The 13,171-nt window shown below is 44.2% G+C and overlaps 1 protein-coding gene across 2 annotated transcripts; it reads right to left on the reverse strand.

Moving 5' to 3' along the window:
* Positions 1-476: 476 nt before the first annotated feature.
* Positions 477-11,753, reverse strand: LOC310704180 (ankyrin repeat domain-containing protein 9-like). 2 transcript variants are annotated; one of them, XM_083497247.1, is made up of 2 exons: positions 10,182-11,752; positions 477-909 (listed from the first exon to the last, which is right to left on the reverse strand). In XM_083497247.1, the coding sequence occupies exons 1-2, from the start codon at positions 11,052-11,054 to the stop codon at positions 874-876; spliced, it is 909 nt and encodes a 302-aa protein (XP_083353373.1). In that variant the 5' UTR covers positions 11,055-11,752; the 3' UTR covers positions 477-873. The 2 variants fall into 2 exon arrangements, with proteins under 2 accessions (XP_083353373.1, XP_083353372.1); XM_083497246.1 differs by lacking the exon at positions 477-909 and adding an exon at positions 2,233-3,159 and having other exon boundaries at positions 10,182-11,753.
* Positions 11,754-13,171: the final 1,418 nt, after the last annotated feature.

The raw sequence follows: 13,171 nt of genomic DNA on the forward strand, positions 1-13,171 counted from the left end.
AAATCTTTGTCCTCTTGGGAGTGAATCTGTTTTTCTTCTGTGAAGCTAACAGGTGTATTCCCGGGATAATTTCGCATTTTTTGAACAACGGGGAAGTGTAATGTGACCCTAAGCATGTGGATCAAGAAGAAATTCCCAAAAGATGTGGCAAATGCATTAAAAACTAGGGATAAGAGGATTTCCTCAGTTCCGTTCTGTAATTGATCTGAGATTAGCCTTGCTTTGTTTCTCTTCCAGCTGAATTTCAGTTAGAGATTGGGATTTGGGGGTAGTGGCAGAACTGGCGCTGCACCTGGTATTCAATTTTTTTTAATTAAAAAACACAGAGACACACAAAATTCCAGAGTTTGGTAAAAATAAAATAAATGCAGAGCATACAACAGTTGCCTTGCTCTCCCTCTCTTCCAACCAGTGTGTTGAACTCAGTGCAGTGCAGGATAAAAGAGGGACTGGAAAGTCTAGAACAATTATGGAAATAAAATTATTATTTCTTTATTTAAAATGAATGCTGTTCATTAAAAATCCCAAGCCAGTTTTACAACACATAAGAACCAATACAATAAAAAGTCCAATATAAACTTAATATGTACAGTAAATAATTAAAACACAGCAGCTAAATCAAATCAAATCACAGTAGCTGAAATATTATCAGTGGCTTGATATGAGTGACCAGCAAAAGCCTGAGTGAACCAGTACAGGAAGTGCTGAAAACTCAACAAGGTCATTTGCCTCCCCCCCCCAGTGGTGGGAGCCATGATGGAAAGGTCTCCACTCACTTGTAGCTGCCAGGTGGAGTTCCATAGGCAGTGGCTTGTTCTGAGATCTCAGCAACTGGGCAGAGGTGTTGGGTCAGGTAACTGGGTCCCAAGTTATTCATGGCTTCAAAGGTCCAGACCGGTAGCAAATATACTGGAAGGAAAACAAGTTCCAAAGATTTGAGTTCTGCTCCAGAAAACATTTCTAGTAGAGCAGAACCTTAAAGTCTCTGGTGGAATACAACAGAGGCAAATTCTGCAGCCATCCCTTATTTAAATGCCACGGATAAAGTCCTTAACTGTGCTCCATGTCATGTATAAATGAATTTGCCCTGTTTGCCTTTCTCCAGTTTTGCAGAGGATTTCACACGTTCTTCTTCACCTCCCCTTGGAAACAGATGGGGCTAAAAAAACAATGGAATGAATCAATTGGAAGCTGGGGGTAATCATGCCCATGGCAAAGATCCTTGGACCCAATTTTCTTGTTCCACCTTGACAGGCAATGTCCAGTTTTTGAGGAGGCATCTTTTCTTCTTGCTCCAAAATGTAGGGTTGCCATATTTCAAAAAGTGAAAATCCAGAGCTATTTTTTAGGAAAATCAGCAAAAACAACACTGCTGGCATGGCTTGGCATACATCCCGATTTTTCTGGACATTTTGCCAATTTTTTCTAGGACACTGTTTCAGACTACAGATGGGAGATGGCAACCCTACTTGGACCTACATTGGTCTGTCTAGCTTTGTTTATTGCACACTAAAAAGTCGGGGTGCAGAGTGGGCTCCCCAGGCACAGATACACTTCCAGCCGTACCTGGAGATTCTGGGCACTGAGCCCTTCCAGAGATCTAAAAACGTTAAATTGGAGCACTCATCTCTGTGGTATGAGTGAAAATAATAATTCCGAAACTCAAATATGTTTTTTCCGGTAATGAACATATGCAGTTTAAAACAAAGGGGAAAGCAATTAACCCAGCACTTTAAATCCAACTGATAATAAAACCCACAACCAACTCAACAGGCAATAAAAAAGACTAATCCAATTTACGTTGGAGGTTTATTATGGTTCATTACAATCTGATAAAATAATTTTGCAATCGGCATAATCAGCATATCTTTTAAATTTTGCAATATATACTACAATCTTTGTCTTTCAGCATGCAGAGGGTAAAAGTACAATCACATGGATAAAAGGTTTTTCCATTGTAAAACTGAAGGGATGGGGGAGAGGCAGAGTCTAAATTACAAAATATGGCTTTACTTGATAAGTGGTAAAATGGATTTATCAAGATTTCATGTTATTCAGCAAATGGCAGCATGTGCCCATTTAGGCAAATATTTAATACAAAGCGGTAGAATGTATAGCTGAAACAAAGAATTGCAAATGTATGAAAATGAGCAATTTTCCCAGTTTCACTAGTCATTCTTTGCAAATTTGCAAAATTTCAAAGCCAAATTTAAATGTGTGCTTCTAATGTGATCTTTTTTCTTTTAGCTCAGAATTAAAAAGCAGAATTAAATCCCTTGATCTTGGTTGGGTTGGGAACTCTATTTCTCCAGCTTCCAAGCAGCAACAGATTCTTCTGAGCATGCTCTGAACCACATCAAACATTACAATAGCCTTGTAATGTCAATCAGTATTATTAATATCATACTACAGACTGCAGGGGGGGCGGTGAGATTTGAGGGAAACGGTTATTCGCCTAAAGCAACCTAGTGGCTGAGTTAAGGCTTGAACTAGCGGCTGCCTGGGCTAGAGCTCCTTCTCTCAGACTCTACACTTTGCCAGTGCGGGCACCAATTATGCCTCAGGTAAGCGTGACAAATGCACAATCATGGTCCTACAATATTAACACAATGGCGACCAACGAGTTCTCTGGGAGAGGTGCCCCATTTTCCTAGTTACAGAATACTGAAAGAGAGATGTCACTGCAACAGTAGATCCTGACAGAAGATTTTAGGACTCTCTGCCACAGATGAAAAACATATGTGCATTATTACCAAATTCTTTCTGGAGGAATCTAGCAGTTCAGTCTTTTGCAATGTTTCATAGACTTGACATCAAATTTAAAAAAATTGAGATTTCTTATTCATGTATACAAATACATTCTTCCTTCCTCCCTCCTTCCCTCTCCCTCCCCTTGAAATTATTTCAAGAGTCCAATATGCCACAGGACATCTGCCGTCGACATTCATTCTGTTTGGTTACTATATTAATATTTGTCACCATGCAAATGCATGGACTTCCCTGCTTCTGGGTAAGCCCAAAGAAATGGACAGAAAGGCTTGAAGGTTGCTTTCTCTAGGTGCCTTCCAGATGCTATGGACTCATCCCCAGATGCTATGGACTCATCCCCTGTCTCCATGGCCAGTTGTTACAGATGGTGGGAGTTGCAGTCCGAAACATCTCATGAAAATCATAATGCGAAAGGGTGATGGAATGGTTGTTGTTGTTGTTATTATTATTATTATTATTATTATTATTATTATTATTATTATTATTAAAAGCTGTCTGTGATGAGCAAGCTTTAAATCAGAGGTGACTAACCTGTGGCCCTCAAGGTGTTGTTGGACCACAACTCCCAGCAGTCTTGATTCCTGACCATGCTGGCTGGGAATGATTGGAGATGGTGTCCAACAACATTAGAATAACTACACCCCTGCTTGAGTGAAACATTCACCAAATTAAATGCCAATAGACCTGAGGTAGACTTGGCTGTAGAATGACTACATTATGGTACAGAAGACTTGCAAGGCATCAGGCCAGGGTTTCCCAAACTTGGGTGGCTAGCTATTTCTGGACTACAATTCCCATCATCCCTGACCGCTGGTCCTGCTAGCTAAGGATGATGGGAGTTGTAGTCCAAAAACAGCTGGAGACTCAAGGTTGGCAAACTCTGAATTAGGCAAATATATCATTCCTAAGGGCAGGTTAAAATACTCTCCTGTGACTTCATTCATACATAGTCTGGTGTGCCAGCGAAGCCTGAATACCATTGTATTCTTACCGCTTAAACTGTGGTGCAGTCATCTGAGCAGGTAGCCTGTTCCCTACCTTGTTTTCGGAGGGAAAGTGTATCAGCGGCCATCTGGTATGCCATACCTTGTGCAGCAGGCATGGTGCCTGTATAGAAACCAGGCCTATGATTGCTAATGAAGCAGATGTAACCCTAATGGTATCACCACCCATTAATGCACGATATGCAGCAAAGATTCAGAAATAATGAGCCAAAATAGACCAGTGGTCTGACGTAAGAACATAAGAAGAGCCTAAAGCCCCATCTAGTTTAGCATCCTGCTCTCACAGTGGTTGACCAGATACCCATGGGAAGCCCACAATCAAATCCTGAGCACTGCAGCATTCTCTCCATCTGTGATATCCCGGAAGCTGATATTCAGAGGCATATAGTGGGAAACAGCCATCATGACTAGCAGCCATTTGGAAATGCCTTGGACCAATATTTTAGATTTTTGTCAAGCTGATGATGGCAGCATTGTATACTATGCTGAGCTGAGCCAAAATTTCTCATCAGGCTTTTTTCCCCATGTAAAAATAAAATAAAATCTATGGCTTTTTTCCTTAACCCCCTAGGAAAAGGAGGCAGTTTTGCAGACTTTCCTCCCAACATTCTCCATCATATTTGTGGTGGTCACCACCTCACCTCTAGTCACACACCCCCCACCAAAACACACACACACACACATACACAATTCCAGGGGCATTGTAGGGATGCAAAATGGTGGCTGGGCTGTCAACACAGCTGCTGCTGTTGTGACTTGCAGTGGCTGTGAAAGGGGGGAAACTCCCGGGGGGAGGGAGCTACTGCCTCTGTGAAATGTGAGAAAAAATTGATGAAATATTTGCCCTTCCCCTGCAGAAATTCAATTGAATTCCCTCCAGTTTCTGTGCCGAGGGTGGAGAATGTTGACAGGCTATTTGTGTACACAGCTCTAATAAAAAGTGACAGAGAATTACAGACTTGCAGCAAGTGACCTTTGGCTCCTCCAGTCCAACCGACTGCTCCAGGCAGGAGCTGCAATGCAGGATTCCTAGCAGATGGCTGGCCAGACTCTGCTTAAAGACCTTGAGGGGCAAGGGTTGGGTTAGCAATAATAACAGGCAGTGTTGCAAAACATTTACAGGTTGACTGGAAGTAGTACGTACTGAAAGCCTATCCCGTGCCCTTGTAGTGGGAGAATGGGCAACTGTGCCACAAGTAAGGAAATGCTAAGCTACTTCCCATGTCTTAATACAGGCTTGCCATACATCAGAAATATTCCTGACAATGTCCTGTTTTTTGGCTGAAAAAAATGATGTCGGGGGTAATTTTGCTGAAGTGGAAAAAGCAGCAGAAACAGCTCCAAAAAGCTTAAAATCGCTATTTTTCAGGGAGGCTTCAAAAAAAGAAAAAGAAAAAAAGAAAGCTCCAAAATTTTGGGGTCTTCCAAAAAAAAGCTCAACAGGAATTTTAGCTTTTGAAACATGGCAACCCTACTTAATAAAAGCAAGTATATGTGCATTTGCAAAATATGCATTGCAGAAAACTGCAATTTAGTTTTTTAAATGCTGAGCTCATAGCCCGCTATGGTTTATAAAGTAGGCACTGTAGCTGTGATTTAACGACAGCATAATGTACAGATACTAGGTAATGATGTTTGCTGTCGTGCTGCACTTAATAAGCTGCTATTAAACGCACAAAGCCCTCCTTCCTCTGCCCCCTATCAATTGGTAATCTCATTGGCAAGACCCATAGGAAATTGATCAAGTAGTAGCCCTTAAAATGGATTATTTTTTCCACGATGCAGAGGGACCTGCAGAATCCCTGAGTACCATTGAAACAAGTTGCCGAGAGGTTTTTCTTAGCCATGAGCTAGCTAGAATTTTTCTTTTGGGATCTCAGGGATACAGGGTCATTAGATACCCCATACTGGATTCTGGGGATGGGTGGAGATTCAAATGGATTGGTACTGTTATTTTATGTCAGTTTCATCTCACGAGTAATAATGAACGACCCATTCTCTCAAAGTGTCCCTATTTTCCAGGGACAGTCCCAGATTTACATAAGCCGACCTGGTTTCTGATTTGATCCTGGAATGTCCCGATTTTCCTTTAGGACATCCCTATTTTCACTGGAGAAATGTTGACGGGTATGGAGTTATGCGACCCCCGAACCAAGGAGATAAATAACCATACAACCTTTAGAAGACCTCTGAAGGCAACACTGTATAGCGAGGTTTTTCAATGTTTAAAGTTTTATTATGTTTTTATATATGTTGGGAGCTGCCCACAGTGGCTGGGGCAACACAGTCAGGTGGGCAAGATATAAATATTATTATTGAATATGATGTCCCTATTTTCATCGGAGAAATATTGAAGGGTTTCCAGAATATTCTAACCCTAAAGTTCTGGTGTTTCACTCTGTCCACTCTGGAAAGCAAACCCCTACAAATTTTATCACCAGTGATATCCCTGTCCAGTTCTGATGTAGCTTTCGCAGGCTGCTGACTTGTGCCTGAAAGCAAACAGTGGCCTCTATTCTGTAACTTTGCAATCTTCCATTCTCTTCCCGGTCTAAAAGTACGCTTCATCTCCTCTCATCAATGCCTATCAGTGACCATGGATTTCACCCTGAACCTCCTTCAGTTTCATCCTTGACCTTTAAATTCTGTTTGAATTTGGATTGGATTTTTTAAGGTTTGGTTCATTCAGGGAGATTTTATCCGGTCGAAAACAGTGTGCAGATATCTCCCTTGTGGGATTATTCCTAAATAGCGCTTGCTTAAAGAGTGCCACCCTTGTTCCCATCTTTGCTGACATCCAAATTAGAAGCTGCAGCTGCAAGAGGAATGAAAATAACACCAGACCCAGCCCTTTCCCCACAGATTCCAACAGCTGGTGTCTCTTTGGCACAGGCTGGGGTCCAGTCCCAACAACCCCTCTATTGTTCTGTAGATCAGTCACAGTGGATAGCGGTTCCTTTGTTCTTAGCCTGACTTTGGAGGCTGCTGCAAAGATATGGTTAGACACACCTCTAAATCTTCTGTGAGACTGGCTTAGGGAGCGTATAATACTACCCTAATCATTCTCCCTTCTGTAAGAAGGAAGGAAACTCCGAGCAGCGACAAGACTGCAAAGTGAACAGCCTTCACAGTTCAGGGAATTGCTGCCAAATTTGTCTGCTGTGGCTAATACAATATGGGGCGAGGGGGACAACAATTTAAAGGATGTGTCATTTTCCAATGATTAAAGAGGGTCTTGTTTTTGAAATGTTTGCTAGGATAGGGTGCATATAATATAAAGCAAGATAATTGCTAGTATTGCATGGGGATATTTCAGATACATTTTCCCTTATCATTTTTCACCAAAATGAGATTTATTAGATTGCCTGCTGCAACATGGTTAGCTTTATTGATGTGGGCTTTATTTGCAATTTGATTATTATTTTAGCATTGCTTGATTCAAGTGTACACACACACACACACACACACACACACGTGTGTGCGTTTGTTGCCTAGTTCATTTAAAACATTCTTTACTCTGGGTGGCATTTAGTTGTGTTGTCTGTGTGGCTGGTTGGCTAGAAACTGGTTCTGTTTTGCTGTATCAGAAATGTACTGCAAAAGTTTCCTAGATGCCTCTCCTTTATGTCCTCACATAGGTGGGGTAAGGCTAAGGCAACCCTGTGAACTTCAAAATGCTGGAGGGAGGGTCCTGAGGATTTAATCATGGAAAGGAAGAGGGATACTGAACTGTCTGTTTTTTGTTTGTTAGTTTTTTAAGGTGCTCTTGCGCCCTTAAGAGCTATATGGCAGAAGTTCAGCAGGCACAAATTCTCAGTTTGCTGCAGGATTATGTCACAGAGCTGGCGGGGGGCAGGTGCTGCTCTGCTCATGTCCTCTAGACAGGCTTCCCATAGGCATTTGGCTGGCTTTGAGAACAAAATGCTGGGCTAGATTGCGGCATTTGGTCTGATTTGTTAAGTACCTGTGGGGAGTTGCCAATACCAGAACATAATAGGAGATTCTTGCGAATCATGTAGATCTGTTCAAACCCACTGGCTCTAACAGAACACATAGCTTACATTTTGTTGCAGAGGTAAATTTCAGAGACTGAGATAGTATCCTCAAGATGCCTGGCGTATGGTAGGGCACCAGCTCCTAGGCATCTAATAGACACAGCAAAGACCTGTTCATTTGTTCACAAGGATGAAATTGCACTGACTATTATCAAATTCTCAAATTCTGAGTCTTCTTAGGCATTTACATTAAAGGGACAGCTTCGCATTGCCCACCATCACGGAATTTGGACCTATCTGTGAAAAACAGGTCAGCTTTATACAGAGCAATGGTTATTATCAAGCCAAGTTGCCTTAAGAAAAATGCTTTAGCCCCGTTTCCATAGGATCCTACGAAGCTGCCAGATGCTTAATCAGACCACTCGGTCCATATAGCTCAGCACTGTACTCACAGACTGGCAGGGGCTATCTAGGGTTTTAGAACTTGCTTCTAAGCCTGTTCAGGAGGAAGCAGCTCCCCTCGATTTCCATACGAGTTGCTTCCCAGGAAACATGCTTAGGGCCAGGCTCTCACTCAGGACTGGCCCCACCATAAGGCAGAGTGAGACAGGTGCCTCAGGCAGAGGGGGGGCGGCAGCTACACAACCCACCCTGCAACCCCTAAGCCAGCCTGCTGCCTCCAAGTGCAGTGGCGGCTGCTCGCCTGGCACCTGTGTTGAGGTAAGGTTCATCTGCCAGTCTGCTTGGCTTTTCTTTGTGGAATTCTGGGGTTGTGGATGGGGGGGGGAGGGAGAGAGAGCCTCTCGTTCTTCTCTTTCCAGGAAAGCATCAAGGCCCACCCCTTGATGTTCAGTGTTCTTCTGGTCAGAGATGCCTTGCTGAAAACAGCATGCGATCCAAAATCAGAGGCGCAAACATGTGTTGCCCATCTACAGTGTGGGCATGTAGGGAACACAATCCTTTCTGGCAGAGGTAAAATGAACAAATGAACAAACAAAAAACAGAAACCATGCACCTGGAGCTACAGAGATTGTGCACCTTGAAGGAATGCTGATAAGTCGTTATTTAGGCAGGTTACATCAGTGGTCATGGTTGGGTGGGGGAGATAAGTTGGGATGGGCAGAGAGGCAGGAGCAGCCTGTCTATAGGCAAACAGGCCAAACTCTTTGGGTGATGATGGTGACCTCCTTATATTCACTCACAAGGTCTCATCCTCTAAGGTGGGCAGGGTCCCTTTTTCCTAAGTCAAAAGCCTTCACACTGGCTGGGACCGATGGGAGATGTAACCCAAGACTTATTGGAGGGCGAAGGCCGCCAGCATTCTTTCTCAGCAACTGCAAGGATCGCACTGCATTTCTTGCAGGGAGGGGGGGGCATCAGGTGTCTAATATTGCATTGCTTCTTGCAGTGAAAAAAATACAAGTAGCCACTGTAGGTCTCTAGCATTAAGGACCATGCCATATCTTCCTTTGTAGGTATGCTCACTCTTGAAACTTCTGTGAGCAGAGAGGAATGGGGAGGGGAAGGGTATGTCTGGCACATTGTGATGCGCCGTGGAAATTGGTCTTTCCCCTACCACTCAGCTTTGAAAAGGAATTCCATCTATGTAGGTTTCATTGGGTCCTTTCCACCACACTACCAACCTACCTAGCTTTTGCTAGAAAGGCTCAATGTTTTAAGGTGACACAACAGTATCCTGCAGCCAGAGGGACTCCTCACCACTGCAGGAGCACTGAAGGCCAAGACATTTATGATCATAACTGCTGATTCATTATGCAGCACTTGAGAAAACTTAAAAAGAGTTCCTCCTTTAACCCCCACCACACGCTCCCCTAACAGCACAGTGATCTGGTAGGCTACAATCCTGCATAGAGTTATGATCCTTAAAACTCAGTGATGTTAATAGAAGTTAAGGCATCAAGCAATGTACAGGATTGGGACCCTGGTCCATATAATGCCTTGTGAAAACAGTGCCTTTTAAATAATAACAACAATGCAAAACCTGGATAATTTACATAAAATACAAACAATAAATCAGGAGTGCTGCTACACTGATTTCAGTGAGCAAAATGTACATTCAGTTCAATGTAATATTTTCACATGCACAGAATGGGAGGGGTTTTTTAATCTGAAAAAAATAGAGAGATTTCATTTGACAACATATACTAAGGCTGGGATTTTCAGCGGCATCAAACAGTAGCCCAGATTTTGATACCAATTCAGTAATAACTGGGCAGCAAATCCCCCTAAGGCAGCAATCCTACTTGAGAGTAGTCCTATTTAGCTCAAGTAGAAGTGCGCTGGGGGTTTGGTTTGCAGCCTGAAGCACCTTTGAAAACCCCACCTGAACAAATTATACAATTTGAATGTGACATTTTTTTAAAAAAGCATAACATCATGGAAAAACATTTACCATATTTTTTGTTGGGTGCTGCTTGCCGAAGTGAGGCAGAGGCTTTAATGCCTGAGGTATAGGAAGTTCCTGGATGCTTTTAGGGAAATGGGAGGGCGGGAGAGTCTGAAGGATGGTTTGCATAGCTTGCAGGTATAAAGATGCAGGCATGTTCCCCACCAGGCTATTGAACTTGTCCTCCCCTAGCAGAACTGCCCAGTGTTCTGGGTGCTCTTGCAGCACCTTCCTCATCTTGAACCGGGGGCTGGGCATGAAAAGCAAGAGGTAATCGAGGCAGAGCTTTTTGGACGCCACGTTGACTTTCGAGTCCCACATCTGCTCCAAGATGACATCCAGCGGTGTCAGTCCTTTGCTGTCCTCTATCCTGGGAGAAGCCCCGTTCCCCAGGAGGATCAGAACCGTCTCTGACCTCAGGAGCTCGCAGGCGAGATGCAGAGGGGTCTTCCCATCTTCCAGGTGGAAGCAGCCGGTTCGGTTGATGTAGGAGTTCAGGCTGGGCAGCTTGTGGGAGATGCTGATGATCAGCCCCAGAATGTCTCTCCTGTCGTAGGTGACAGCCATGGCCAAGTGAGGAGCAGAGGAAGGGCAATAGCAGAAATGTTCCCCAGGGACTTTGAGAGCCTCCTCCGGAAAATGAGACAGCAGGTACTGGGCATAAGGCAGGTGGTTGTGCACCACGGCGTAGAGCAGGGCTTCGGAAGGGGAATACGTCCTCAGGCTGGCATTTTCTTCCCAGTAGAAATACTCCATAGTCCTCATGTCTTCCAGCATCCAGACAGGTTTGTGATCTCTGACAGCTTGGTAAAACATATAGGATAAGAACTTGCAATGCCTGCTCTGGTCATCCTGTAAGCTGGCCTGGTTACTGGCCATGTCTCGGAAGTCCCAATGGTGAACAAGCCCTTTTGTGCCAAAAAGAAAGGGGGGGGGCTCCACTTGCAAGCGAAGGCTGATGTTCAGTTTGAATGCAGATTCCAGAGGCTGCTACAACCTTCAGACTGTCATTGCAGCAGCCTGGACTGCACTAGCCGGAATGCATAGCTCTTTCTCTGACGGGCTGTTCATCTCCACCCATTCATTGTTTTCCCTTTCTCACTGCGGCTGGTTTTGTTGAGGTAAGCAGAATCTCGCCAGCTCAGTTAACCATTGCCATGCAAGCACGCAGTAAATGCAGTCGGTTCTCTGTTCGGCGCAGGTTAATGGAATACAGATAGCTGTGATTTAACAGCCGAAGAGGACTATAATTAGCTTTGCAAAAGGAGCAATTTTCTGCCTGCAGTCAGGGCGCAATCAAAGCTACAATAACTATTGCAACAGAGTGTGTGTGCATCCTGATGTTTATGTGCTCCTAGACCTGTTAGGGGCATGTGTGTGTGATGTCACTTATACGCATTCTCCATACAGATGCAGTCCCTCAATGGATTAATCTAGTGTAGTTATTTTATATTTTAAAAAGTATACAGTATAATACCATATTCATGAAAAGTATCATTGTGGTTTACAACAGTTATGCATAAAACCATGCGACAAAAAACAAAAATGTTAAAATCAGAAATCAGCTATTGTGGAAATGTGCAGTCTTAATTGCCTGCAGAAACCTGGCAGAAAAGTTTTCAGCAGGCATTTAAAAATTAAAACAGAATGCGCCTGCTAAATCTTTAATGAAAGAGTAATCCATAAAACTGAGCTGACAACACGAAAGGCTCAGTTTCTTGCTGCTGTCAAATGAATCTCGACAGTTTGGAGGACGACCAACAACACTCCTGCAGATGTTCTCAGGGATCCAGCTGGGATATAAGGCTTCAGGTGGTTCCTAAGACAGCTTGGACCCAAGTTGTTCAGGGTTTTGTAAATACAAGGACCTTGAATCTGGCTTGCTAGTAGATTGACAGATTGTATGCAGGCTGAGACCCTACTTACCCGCAGTCTGTCTCGCCAGAGTGGTGCATGCTCTGGTTATCTCCCGCTTGGACTATTGCAACACGCTCTATGTGGGGCAACCTTTGAAGGTGACCCGAAACTACAACTAATCCCGAATGCAGCAGCTAGACTGGTGACTGGGAGCGGCTGCCGAGACCACATAACACTGGTCTTCAAAGACCTCCTAAATGGCCTCAGCCCAGTATACCTGACGGAGCATCTCCACCCCCATCGTTCAACCCAGACACTGAGGTCCAGCTTCAAGGGCCTTCTGGCCCTCACTGCAAGAAGTGAGGACACAGGGAACCAGGCAGAGGCACTGGCAGAGGAAGAGGAGTGTGGGGGGAGCACACCGCCCCCAGCAGCGCGATCTCGGTGGGGTGCCATTGCAGCTACCCCCGCCCGCACTGGGCACCACACCCCCAGGACGAGTACCACGCCCCTGCAGGTGGTGTGCCATGCCCCCGGGACACACACCAGCCCCGCCCTGCCCCTGCCTGCTCTCCACCCCCCCCCCGTGCCGGAGCATGAAGCTCCGCCGCTGGGCAGAGGGCCTCTTTGGTAGTGGCGCCTGTCCTGTGGAACGCCCTCCTATCAGATGTCAAAGAAATAAACAACTATCTGATGTTTAGAAGACATCTGAAACAGCTGTTTAGGGAAGTTTTTAATGACTGATGTTTTAATGTATTTTTAATATTTTGTTGGAAGCCAGCCAGATGGGCGGGGTATAAATTTTATTATTATTAATTATTATTATTATTATTATTATTACTAGATTTTCAAAAAATAGTGGCACAAGTTGTCAGCCCGGGGCCCACATCATCATCATCCTCATTTTTTATTTGTATACTGTCTTTCTATCTTACAATAATCAAGGCGGTTTACAAGCTGACGAAGTCTCTCCCCTCACTGTTCTTTCTCCAGGAACAGCTCCCTCATGAGGAGTCCCAGGGCCAGGGGGTGGGGCAAGGCAGGTAGAAAGATATGTTTTTCACCAAAAATAGCAGCTTTGAGGTGCCACAAGACTTCCTGTTCTGCAAGACTAACAAGAATACTACTCTGGAAACCCT

The sequence above is a fragment of the Podarcis liolepis genome (genome assembly GCF_965112155.1).
Source record: "Podarcis liolepis genome assembly, chromosome: 3".
In the NCBI taxonomy this organism is placed as follows: Eukaryota; Metazoa; Chordata; class Lepidosauria; order Squamata; family Lacertidae; genus Podarcis; species Podarcis liolepis.